The sequence below is a fragment of the Triturus cristatus genome, chromosome 11, assembly GCF_964204655.1.
Source record: "Triturus cristatus chromosome 11, aTriCri1.1, whole genome shotgun sequence".
In the NCBI taxonomy this organism is placed as follows: domain Eukaryota; kingdom Metazoa; phylum Chordata; class Amphibia; order Caudata; family Salamandridae; genus Triturus; species Triturus cristatus.
Window position 1 is genome coordinate 761,590,902 of NC_140594.1, and position 12,439 is coordinate 761,603,340.

General features: G+C 46.8%; 1 protein-coding gene across 4 annotated transcripts in view; it reads right to left on the reverse strand.

Annotated features, from left to right (window-relative positions):
* Positions 1-11,003: 11,003 nt before the first annotated feature.
* The window catches only part of SAP130 (Sin3A associated protein 130), an 862,033-nt gene continuing 860,597 nt past the window's right edge, over positions 11,004-12,439 (reverse strand). For all 4 annotated transcript variants that reach the window (XM_085634456.1, XM_085634459.1, XM_085634457.1 and 1 more), the window contains one exon: positions 11,004-11,944. In XM_085634456.1, the coding sequence (XP_085490582.1) occupies positions 11,786-11,944 (159 nt within the window). In that variant the 3' untranslated portion in view covers positions 11,004-11,785. The remainder of the gene's footprint in view (positions 11,945-12,439) is intronic.

Here is a 12,439-nt window from a genome sequence, read left to right on the forward strand (position 1 = left end):
GGGTCAATTGGACATCCCCAGAGAAGCCAGTTGACCTCAGCCAGGCTTAGCGCCTCAAGGCTACTGACGGAGAAAACATTCTACCCAGCGAGTCGGCGGTATCCAACCCGCTTCGGAAGACAAACCTTTCTGCGTCTCTACCGTCTGCAACTGCACTGGAGTACACGGTCCGGGCCTCATCCGGGCACTGTGGCAGCACTTGCGCAGCTGTGTCCCACACAGAGTGGGGGTACTGGTCCAAAAAACATTTGGTGTTCACCGACAGCAGTCCTAAACAGGCGGAAGAAAACATCTGCTTCCAAAGATGGTCCAGCTTCTTCCCTATCTGGGGGAGCAATAGGGAATGCGCAATTCGAGGTTGAGGCTTGGACCACCAAGCTCTCGGGAGTAGGGTGTTAGGAGAGGAAGAGTGGGTCACTCGGAGCCAGGCAGTGGCGTCGGGCAATCATCCTATCTACAGGAGCATCTGTGATGGGTTTGGACCAAGTGCCCAGATGGATGTCTGTGAGGGCCTCATTCAACGGCAGCATGGCTCCTAAGAAGCTGCCGCCGGTTGAAACACCTCAGTCAGTAGATTAGTCCTGACTGCCACCGTAGGAAGCTCAAGGCCTCAGGCCTCCGCTGCCCTACGCAACACCACAGCATAGGAAGCTCCCTCCTCCATGGCCACGGTAGGGGGATAAAGCATACCAGGGTCTGGGAAAGTATCAAGACCACTGGCCTCACCCAACTCCTCTCTCGAGTCCGACTCTTCTAGCTAGTCTGCCAGAGGGTCAACAGACCCCTCCCAGTCCTCTTCAACCTCCCCTGGCTACCACTCAGGACGAAAAGGAATGCCAGGGTAGATCAGTGGTACACAACTGGCGTCGGAGGTGGCGGAGGCGTCGTCAGAGGAATCGGTGCCGGGGGAGGCGTCGGGAGGTCGGCCGGTGCCAATCAGGATACAGGCCTGGATCCCTGGGGGCCCTGCGGAGCTGAGGTCGGAACCGCCGGCATCGAAGGCCAAGAGCCCCCAGCCGAGTCCGCAGAGCTCCAAGGCGTGTCGGCAGAGTCGGGCTGCCCAAAGATGGAGTGGAGGACTTCGTAAAATGCACGAAGCTGGGAAGGGGACGCTTTGGCTGCCAGGAAGGGAGGGAAGGGAGGAGTCGTCCTAGCAGGTTCCGCGGGCAGAGCTGAAATAAAACTACCTTCCACGTCCCGCGTCGGGTGACCTGCGGGCTGAAGACTTTGAGCGATGGTGCTTCTTCGCCGCCTTCTTGCGCTACGACTTACCTGATGAGGAAGAATTCGAGGAGGAATGATGGTGATGACTGTGACCGGTCCCACGACCTCCCCCTCGACTGGGACCTTGAGCGGCGCGGAGCTGACTTCCAGGCCTCCAGAAGCTTTCGGGACTGCTCCACAAAGACTTTGGGTTCATGGCCTACAGTCGGAGCATGACCTCGGGTCATGGTCACGCTCCAGGCACCAGAGGTACACGAGGTGTGGGTCTGTGACCGACATCAACTTTTGACAGGAGTCACAAGGCTTGAAGCCAGTTTGAGGTAGGGATATCCCTACGTGCCCCAGAAATCAAACAAACAAACAAACAACTAGAAAAAAGAAGTTGACAAAAGTCGAAAAAGAGCTAGTCAAAAATTGACTAAGGGTACCACTCTCTCCGGACCTGCGCTGGCTGGTGCGGAAAAAGAACTGACGTCAGCGTGCAGGGTCAGCGTCTAAGTAGATAATGCGATGTCACCACGGCAATCACGACGCGGACGATGAACGCAGAGTCGACCGACACCACCTCTCGACGCGCAGGGGTACTGCTGAGAAAAAATCCAAGATCCAGTCTGATGCCTGGGGTAATTCTAAGTTAAGGAATATATAACCAATAGTCTCTTTCTGATATATAGATTTTAAACATCTTAATTGGGTATACCATACCCCTGCTGTTTCTGTATGGCTTGTATGAGGATTCTAAATGCTTGCGCTGTGGATTAGACAATGCTTGCTTTGCGCATTTAACATTGATTTGCCCTGGAGTACACAAAATTGTGCTCGAGATATTTAAGACTCTGGAGGGGATTACTGGGGAGTCCTTGATGTTCACTCCATTACTGACCGAACTGGGCTATGATAAAGATGTCCCAAAAACATATAGGCACCTGGTGGCCTTGGGTTTACTCCTGGCATGTTGCTGAGTGGCAATGCCCTGGATGAAGGGTCCAATTCCCACAGTTAATGAGTGCCACACTGATATGGTAAACTGCAATACTCAATCAGACTCGTATCATGACCTTATGCCTCCCTGTAGTCGCCTGAAAGACATATGGGGCCCATACCAAAAGTATTTGGCATTCGGGAGGAGTGATGTGGGTAGGGAAGAAGAGCCAAGTGCTGTTGATTAATATGTTCTATATATGCCATGAATGATTGGAGAATACTGACCTTTATAATGTGCATACAGATCAATGCAATTGCGGTTGTAGTCACTTTTAACAGTAATTTAACTACTACCTGAGGAACCTCGATGATGTGCTTGTTTTTCATGTCATAATACCATCTATGACTGCTAACATATGCTTTCCCCCCTCTATAATGTTTTACCTGTCCTTTAAACTGTACTTACTATGTACCTGAGTTACAACAGTATATGTGTATTGTTTGTTGGAGCCAGCAATGCTATACCTTGTTGTCTTGCCGTTCATGATCAAATGAAAATAAAGTTTAAAAAAAAGAATAAATATCTGGGGGTCTTCATAATTTCATTAAGAACTCGAGTGTATGAATCCAACTTGCAGACTCAGCTGGAAGGACTTGCACGAGTACTGAAATTCTGGTCTGCTTTACCACTGTCCCTGTTGGGCTGCTCGGCCATTTTCAAGATGGTCTCCCTATCGAGAATGCTTTACCAACTCCAGATTACCTGTTCCCAGTGCATTGCACTTTCTTCAGTAGGGTCAATGCCCTAATTCGTACTCTGTTATGGGGTGGGGGACTGACACGTATTTCCCTCTGGAAGTGCTGCTGTCTTCGAAGGCCGGTTCGCTACCCCAGATATGCCCCTTTATTACCAGGCAACACACCTCCTCATCTTAAATGGCTGGTGGTTTGAGGGGTTCAACGATATGGCATATGATTTCGAGGGATTGGTCATGGGCTGCAACATTCTTCCACACCTACTCTATGGAGGCACCAGCCCAGACCCCCTGCCACAAGAGTTGTGCTGTTGACGTGGTCGAATACACTCCCGCAGGTCATGACACTTTGCGGTTTTGCCAGTTGGAACACCATTTGTTTCTCTGCTGGGAGACGTGTAGCACTGTGATTCGTTGAAGTCCTTCCATGATATGCAGTAGGACTTTTGACTTGCACTGTACCCAGTTCTTCTGGTACCTCAAACTCAGTCCTCCCCTACATTTAGTCTACAGTGGAAATTTGTGAATACTCCTCCTTGGAGGCTAAAATCCTACTTACCAACATTCCATGTCACAAACTCTCAGAAATGTATTGCATGCTACTCCTCAACATACCGGACCTGATGGAGGTAGTGAGGGGGGACTTGAGACTGCTGGAAGACTAGGACTGGATCGAGGCGGTAGCTGACTCTAGGGTGCCGGTGATCGCATCCCAGTTTTGATTGATCCAACTTAAACTCTTGCACCACACTTACCTTACAAGAGATCGGTTGTTCAAAATGGACCTCATTCCCATGAGCACACGCCTACATGATGCCCCTACTGGAGGCCTTCTACACCCTTTTCTGACACTGCCCTGTCCCCTTTCGCTTCTGGAGTCGGGTGTTGAGTACATTACAAGGGATTCTGGGATGGAAGATACTTAGGGACCTCAGGCTAATCCTACTACACGTTACAGAGACCACAAAAGGGAACAGGTACCAGACAGCATTGCTTTGTTTGGACTTGCTAAAAGTGAAGTAGCACAGGCCCAGAAGGCTATGGAGTCTTAATATGTTAATAAATGGGCTGCGGATATGGATCACTACATAGGCCTGGAATGCTGCTCAACTTCTTACAGATACCTCTAAATATCAGTCAGTTACTAAGGCCCTCGGGGATCTCCACTGACTCCTGGTGGAGCGTCGGATTCAGTTTCAATCTCTCTCCATCATGCATAGGGCGATTAATAGTAGAGGGCCCCTTTGCTACGATCACTTGCCTCCATGTACGTGCCCAGATACCTCTCAGATCGGCCTCTGCCCATTTACTTAAGGTCCCCAGGATTTGGAGATCACATTGGGTTGACGCTCCACATCCTTTTTGGCGTCCAAACTCTGCAATTCCCTGCCTCTTTAACTACACTTTTTGGAGCAAAAACTCCCCTGCTGCAAAGCCTTGAAGACCTGGCTGTCCAGGGAATAACTGTTGAGTCCCCGGACATTCTATGGTATCTGTAGTAACGCTGGGAGGCCTTCTGGTAGCCATGCACTATATTAAACCTGCAGAATAGAATAGAAAGGCCGGGCTGATCTTAGGGGTATTACATAGGAACCATGTCCACCCATGCCCTGGTCCGGTACAAGGTGATTGCTCCCCCACAGTGTTGCCAAAGACTGCTCATGATGGGGCCGAGTCACCTGGGGATTACATTACTGTGTCCGACTCCAGTGGCACCTTTGCATTTGCTGTCATGACAGCTTATTGCCCATTTTATGATGTCTTTCTGTGATTTTATATGACATATTTGCTATTTACCAATTTAGGGTGTTGTATGGTTCAAAACAGAGCCACCCCCCAAAAAAACAGGCCTGCTTGCTTTGACTAGATCCAAAAATTCACCTTGTGGTATTTGTTTGAAGGAATGCAGAGGCTGGGTTAGCCTACTCTTGGAGAGGAGTTTTGGAAATGGGCTGGTGCTTGTTGTTTTCCTTTGTTTTAAATAGTAGTCCAACGTGTCTGCTTTGGTTGTGTAATGATTTGCCAGTTTATCCATGAATTCTTTGGTAATGGGATGAGTTCTTTCTGTGCATTTAGGTTTACGAAATTCGGAGAGAGTTCCATATAATTCTTTATTTGCATATTTAGCATTTTAAATTCTGTTTGAATAGTACTTTAAAAAAAAAAAAATGTTTTTGATTGTTGATTTGTATATTCTGTAAAGTTTGCCTAGGTGAAGTTTGTCTTGATTGCGGTTTGTTTTGAGCCAGGTTTGTTGCAGCCTTCTAATATGTTGTTTTATCTTTTTTTTTTTGTGTTGAAATTTTTTATTGAATTTTATAGAACAAATACATCAAAGCATAAACAACAGAAAATGAAGAGAAAATAATCTTTTTTTGTTCCGTGATTCTCCAAGGTGCTGGCTTTGTATTTTGTCCTGTTTTGTTGTACTTCGTGGTATTAGGATATCAAAAGCTTCCTGTAGCCACTCAAAGTTTTTTTACATAATTTATTGTGTCTAGATCTCTGTTGGATGTTAGTTGTGTTAGTTGCATTTCTAAGTAATCAAAATTGAGTTTGTTCCATGGTTGATAGGTGCAGTACTGTTGTGGGAAGGTTGGCGTGGTCTATAAGCTAGCCCCTGAATGTTCAGCAATGGTGGGGAAATCGCTTAGAGGTCATAAACAGCCCAGAGGATAATGCTGTGGCGGGACCGGGTGGAGTCCCGCTTGGAATTTTGTGCTTCTATCTAGACATCGTTTTGGACTTACTGGAAGTGGGTCTCTCACGAGTGGCATGGACGCCAGGACTCTGAAGCTCATGCGCAAGACCTATCATTCAACTGCAGCCTCTTCTTGTCCTTGTTGATGTACAGTTTCACCTCTCGTCCCAAATCACCTTGGCTTGGGGTGCACAAGGCACACTTGTAGACTTACTGGAAGACTTCGCACAGGACTTTGTGCACGACAGACTTCTTGAACGGGATCATGAACGGACATGTGACTTAGAGTGGGAGCAAGAGTAGTGTTTTGGCCATAACCTCATCTTATGTTTTGCGATGTAGAGTTAGGTCTCTGCTCTCAGATCACCTGCAGGTGCATGAGGGCACTTATCACAAACTGAGTTGTGCCTAGAACCCAAGCACCAGACTTCCCATGCTGGTCTGTGACGGACATCTGCTTCCCTGCAGTCTTGGCATGGCTTCAATCCTGCAATTTCAGTAGGGACATAATTCTTTAACATGCTGCTAAACGTTTTGGAGTCATTAGAAAAACTGACAAAGTTGGGAGTGAAGTTTCAGATCAGCATTGAAGTGTGAAGAAAGGAACTGATGTCATGAACAGGGGTGGTGCTTATTTGCAGTTCTGCTCTGTCACCTCCGGGGCAGGACAGAGTCACCGCAGAGCCACCAACTGGCATTGCTGAACTATTACCTGAAACCAGTCTGGCACCTAGGGATAATCTAAAGGGGAGGAATATGCAGTTATACATATCCATCACTAAATTGACAGCTGGTCTAATGTCTCCAGGCTTCTTGGGGACACTAGAACTAAATGCCAGGCCCTTTCCACTTTCTAGAGCAAGCCATATTGACATTTGAAAGAGGAGTTTCGGAAAATCTTCCAGAAGCCCAGGAGATCATTTCTGCAAACTTAGAAGACATGGAGGAGGGGATGGAAACAAAATTAGCGCATACCCTTACTAGATATCAAGTTCTCACTGATCCGGTTTAGTTCTTGTCCACTGATTGTAAATGACCAGTCTTCTTCCACCCAGTGAAGGACTCTCAAATAATTTTATTGCCACCCTATGTACAACCCCAAAGATGTAATTCTTCCTTTATGGAGGAAAGTAGGAGCAGACACAGAGATGACACTGTTTTAAAATATTCTTTTTTTAATAAACATACACTCTCCTCACCTCCCTAAATTCAGGTTTATCTTTCTAGCAGTGTTCTGACTTATAAAGACAGGGTTTGAGTTCAGAAGAAACTTGCCTTTTGAGAGCAGAAGATCTAGCCGATCAGTATTTCTAAATTTCAGTATGTCGTATTTTTTTATGTGTGTTTTCACCAGCTCCAGAGCAGGTCAGTGTTTTTCAGATAATCGATTCTGAAGCACTGGTCCCAGGGACTCTTACTGGGGAGAAGAGTTAAAGCGGGACTGTAAAGTAACGCTGGCAGAACAATGACAATCTCGGCGATGAGGGATTTAGATTTGGTCAGGAACCTCACTACCTCTTTCTGAGTTTGGATTCCAGCATGTGATCATTTGCAGGAGTGTAGTGGGGTTGGCCTAGGTCAGGTGTATTAAACTGCTTGGTACTGTAGGTCCACAAGCCTTGTAGCTTGGTGCTTTCTCTCAGAGAGATACTCATAAGTGAGTGCACCATTTGGGAAGACAATCTTTTTACTGATATGAAAGCAATGCCGACTCAGATTTCCTGCCCCGTATGTTATTCAAGACCGCAATATCCATCCGGAAACTTTGTAAGTCCACTTAGTACCCACTGACAAGAGGTGGCTTCTCAGCGACTCTGGATGATTCCAGCACCGAAAGTAAAACAACTAATCAATCTCCCATTCTCCAAATGACAGATACAGAAATTGTGTTTTAATATTTAATGGAACTCAAAAAAATATTAATAAACAACTCGCCCCTTCTAAGAAGTAGGTTATGAAGAAAATCTGTACCATTTAAAAGTGAAAGCACTGGAGGAGCCAATCTCTCACCAGAATGAGCAGGGTGTGGTGATTGACGACTCGTCTGTACGCGGGTGGCCTGGAGGGCTCCAACATTCATTATAGTGTCAACTTTCATTTTTGAGAATCTTTTTCTCTCTTGGCGGCCAGTGCAGCCATTTCACAAGAAGTAAGTGTGAGAAGGTGGCCTGATATATGCTGTCCACTAGTTCTAGTGGGCACCTTGTATCAGTCCAAACAACCCCTTATGGTGAATAGGTAAAAGACAACCTTTATTGAAAGCTATCCCAGTGGTAGCTATGGAGAGCAGCCTTCAGGCTAAGTCTTGAAGGAATGTAAAGCAGCTTGTTTTACCAGTCTATAATCTCTTGAATGATCAAATGAAAGAACAACCACACCAGGTATATATTTAAAATATATAAATTTAAGATAAAACACACCCCTCTAGTCTCTTTATGAGACTGGAGTTCGAAGTACTTAATTTACAAGTTAGTAATCAACAGTAATAGCACAAATACAGGTTTGGGCCCTAGGGGCGTACCAAACCATATACCAAAAAAGTGGTATAAGAACCACGACTGAATTAGACACAAGGTCTAGAGCCGGCAGAATCGCTGGGACCCAAAGGAACCACCCAAGATAGTGACACAGGGGACCAACGGGGACTGTGTGCAGTGTGTAATCACAACCGCGGGTTCCCGTTAGCTTCTATGGACAATGTCGCAGTTGGGAATTTAAAGATTAGGGACACTTAAAATCGAGTTAGGACCAAACTCTTTTGGACTTAAGAAGTTCTAGGGCTAGCACCCACGGGAGCACCGGAGTACTCATGTTACCTCACCCAGGGAAGCCAGGTGTCTTTTGGTGTCGGGTCGCGTCGTCGATTACAATGGAAGCTGGCGAAGAACTGCTGCTGCCGTGAAGAGGAGAAGTGTCCGAAGGGATCCAAGCCTGGATCTAGGATTGAAGGAACCTGAAAGCAGAGGGGACAGAGTCTGGGTCACTTGCCCGTGACCGAGGGCAGGATGGACCAATGCCCACAGATGTCGGGTGCTTCAGGTGAGTTGACGGGTGTCTGGACTCTTCAGCCACGAGGTCCACGAGGCGTCGACGAAGTCCACGAGCCGGATTCGAGCTGTCGCAGGAAGTCTGTCGAGTGCTGCGGTGTCGGCGACCAGAATGGACCCAACAAGCCTTGGCAACGGCAAGTCTCGTGGAAAGAGAAGCAGGACGTCGGTGCAGACCAGCAAGGTCTGAGGGACTCACCCAGCGAGGGTAAGTCAGAGTACGTCTGGAGCAACCAGGGAAGCCCAAGCAGAAGAGGAGTTGCCTTCGTGGGGACCCTCTAGCCAACGGGCTAGCGATCGCGGAGGAGCCTCGAGCAATCGCACTGGAATCCGGCCCACAGGTCACTCGTGGAGTGGAGGCCAGAGATCTTCGGTGTAGTCAATGCTCAAGGCTGGGGCTACTCTGAGCCCAAAGCAGAACTTCAAGGATAAACAGGAAGTCAAGTACCAGCAATAGTACACGGTGCCCTGGGGTCAAGGTTCCTCGTCACCCACGGGCCTCAGCTTTGCTGTGGACTCAGGGTAGCCTCGGGGAAGTCAGGAAATCCACCTCTGGTGATGCAGAGACTTCGGCGTCCAGCGGGAGCTTCGGAATTGCAGACCGGACAGTTGCTTCTTTGGTGCCTGCCAAGCAGGGGAGTCACTCCTTAACTCCAAGGGAGATTTCTTCAGTCTTCTAGTCAGGATAGAATGTCGAAGGTCCAGGATATATATTGCAGAGTTTCGTCCAGGGTAATCTAAAGTCTCAAGGACTGGGTTCCCATACTTATACTAAGTTTGGGGGTTGGACATACTCTAGGGACCCACCCTGGGAGGGTTTGGAAAGAGGTGTGGTTACACCCATTTCCTTTGTCCAGTTTCACGCCAGAGCAGGGGCAGGTAGCCCCTGCAACCGGTTTGAACTGGACTATGCACAGGGACACCAAGTGTGCCCCCAGTGCAGGACTTCAAAGCACCAGAGAGTGCTCCCGCCCAGCCCCAATACACATCTGCCTGTCTAGGGAGGTGGTTACACCTCCCTGGGACAAGAAACCTATTGTCCAGGCCCCCCCTGCCGGAGTTTCGGTCAGCAGCAGGAGGCCAGACCCGTGTCTGTGGCAGAGGCATCCATTTTGTGATGCCAGGGCTCTAGAAAGTCCTACCGGGTTAGACCAGTGTGAACATGTCTCTCCCTCTAGAATGGTGGAATGCTACCCCCGCCACCAGAACTGGCAGGGGGGTAATATTTCAAAGCGTTTGACACCAAACACGACATGTTCCGTGCAGCCATCACAAAGTTAGCATTTACCGCGAGGTTATAATGCACTTAAGAGTATATGGTCAGGCTGCACCACAAAAAGCATCAGAGGAGGTACTCTGAACGCTGCAGAGGGACCCTGCTCATGCAGGGGCACCCTCTCACATAAAAACCAAGCACTCTGCCTTCAGGATTGTTAAGGCCTGCCATAGGAGTGACTTATAGGATTTGTGTGTGTGCGCAATGGTAGTGATATAGGTAGCCTACACCACTGCAAGCACACCCTTACCCAGGCTGCAGTAGCAGACCTGTGGTGCCATTTTGGAGTGCTTTCCAGGGGTGGCATAATACATGCTTCGGCCCCTGGTAGGCCTCTGAGGTACCTATGCCCTAGGTACATAGTATACCATATGCTAGGGGCTTATAAGGCACTCCAGAATCCAATTAGATATGTACCTAATGTACATGCAAACCATTTTAGAGAGAAAGCAGCTAGGCTATGGTCCTGATTAGCAGGGCCACAGCCAGACTAAAAGTGGGGGTACCCATGTGAAGCAGATCCTACTCTCCTACAGTAAGGAATAAGGGGAAAGCATAATCACAGAGCTGTTAGTCAATGGGGGTTGGTTGGGGGTGGGGGGAGTGATGATGGAGGTCTGGTTCGAAAAATATTCAGTTTGTAGTAAAGATATTCATAATACAATGAATGCTATTTAGATTTGTTTCAATGGAATGTATTTGATGGGAAATATCGGGCAAACCGAGTATGACTTTGGTAGACACCTCTGTTTTCCCTCTACTTGTTGGGAGCATGATTCCCAGGCAACAGCAATAACTACTGGCATCTCCATAGATTCACTATGTTACCTGGAGTTCACTTCTACTGGCATTCTTGCCTGCTTCATCCAACCGATATTCACTTTCTCTATCAAATACAGAGCCTCGTTCATCTGAATTTCAGTAACAACAATATTCAGTCTTAGTATCAAACACAGTGCTTAGAGGCACCTTTTAAAGCTCTCATTCATCAGGTCAAGAAAGCAGGTAAAGCAAGACCCATCTTCAGAACTTGTAATAAACTAGGTGTTTTAACAATATGAAATAGCACAAAGGTGTGAGCAGTACAAAACACTCTTCCCTTGGGAATACTTTATTCGTGGTTTCAAATGAGTGACAACAGTATGTGTATTGGAATAGCACACTGCAGTAGGACAAAAACAAAAAACATTAACACTTTCCAGGAAATCACAGACAAATGTATATGGAGTTAAAAATAACTCATTACAAATGGTATATACAGTCTACACTGCTGGTCAGTCTGTGATGAACTCTTAAGCATGTAGAGCTTGGACAATACATGAAACAATTCGTTTCAGAGTCAATGGAACACAGGAACCATCTGAAGTGACCTGGTACACACAAAGCCCAGAAAGAATTTTATGTGCCACAGAGATGCATCAATTTCGAAGTACAGATGTCGTCCCAAAACCTGCTCCAGCGAGGCACTCTCATCTGAGTATTCTAATGTGGCAGCTGAAAAGTCCACTGATTAACAAAAAAATCCTCAACCAGAACTATCTAAATCTGGCAAGGCAGGCTACCATATAGAGTTCTTGCTCAAAGGCTCAGCAGTTGTGATTTAGATGCCAGCAACTTAATACTATGAAAGATGTTCAATGGAAGGTCACAAGCCATTCACATATTTACTTTAAGTGTCTTCTGTACCCACCTCAATCCTGATTTTCTAATCTTTCTCTCACCTTTCCGGATATTGTTTCATTTAGATGATCTACTGGAAAACAACCTTCCATAAAAGGGGTTGATCAATATTCAGTATTCTTGAGCAGAACAAAGCAGACCCTATCCTGTTTTAGTCACTGATGTCCTTTGTAGATGCTCATGCTCTCTCCTTGCGCTTTAGTTTGGACACTTTCTTGGAACTGCTGTTCTTGTTCAGGAGTTTCATGACCCGGTCCTTATGGTCCAGAACTTTCAGCATGGACTCACGGGCTTCACTGATCTGATCCTTCACAAGTTTACAACGCTGAATGTTACCCTAAGGAAAATAAAGTTTCAATGAGCAATATGGTCAGACTATGGAAATGCAGTTTATTGCCCTTCAATGTAACAATAAATGTAACCAATCTTAACAGATTAAAAGATCAGGGAGTGAGAGAGGTCCTGATCAATACTGACACTGTGGGTGGCAGGGGTATTAATGCTGAAGATTCAGGGCGTGGAAGAAATAGTACAGGTTTCCCATTATAGTGACTCTTAAAATGCCACTTTTCTGTCCCCGTTCTTTGAAACTAATGGGATGTTTCATATCACTAAGTATCCTGAGCACCTCTAAACAACAGTCTATTTCATTAAGATAAGAAAGATCCGGAGCAGAATGATCTGTTCGTACCATGGCTTGGGGGAATGCTTACTGAACGCTAGCTCTGATCTCTAGCCACCTCACACATCCGCAGCATAGGCTAAAGGAATAGACACATTTACAACACAGTGGGTAGGTTGTATGAAGACATGAAAATCATGAGCTACTAGC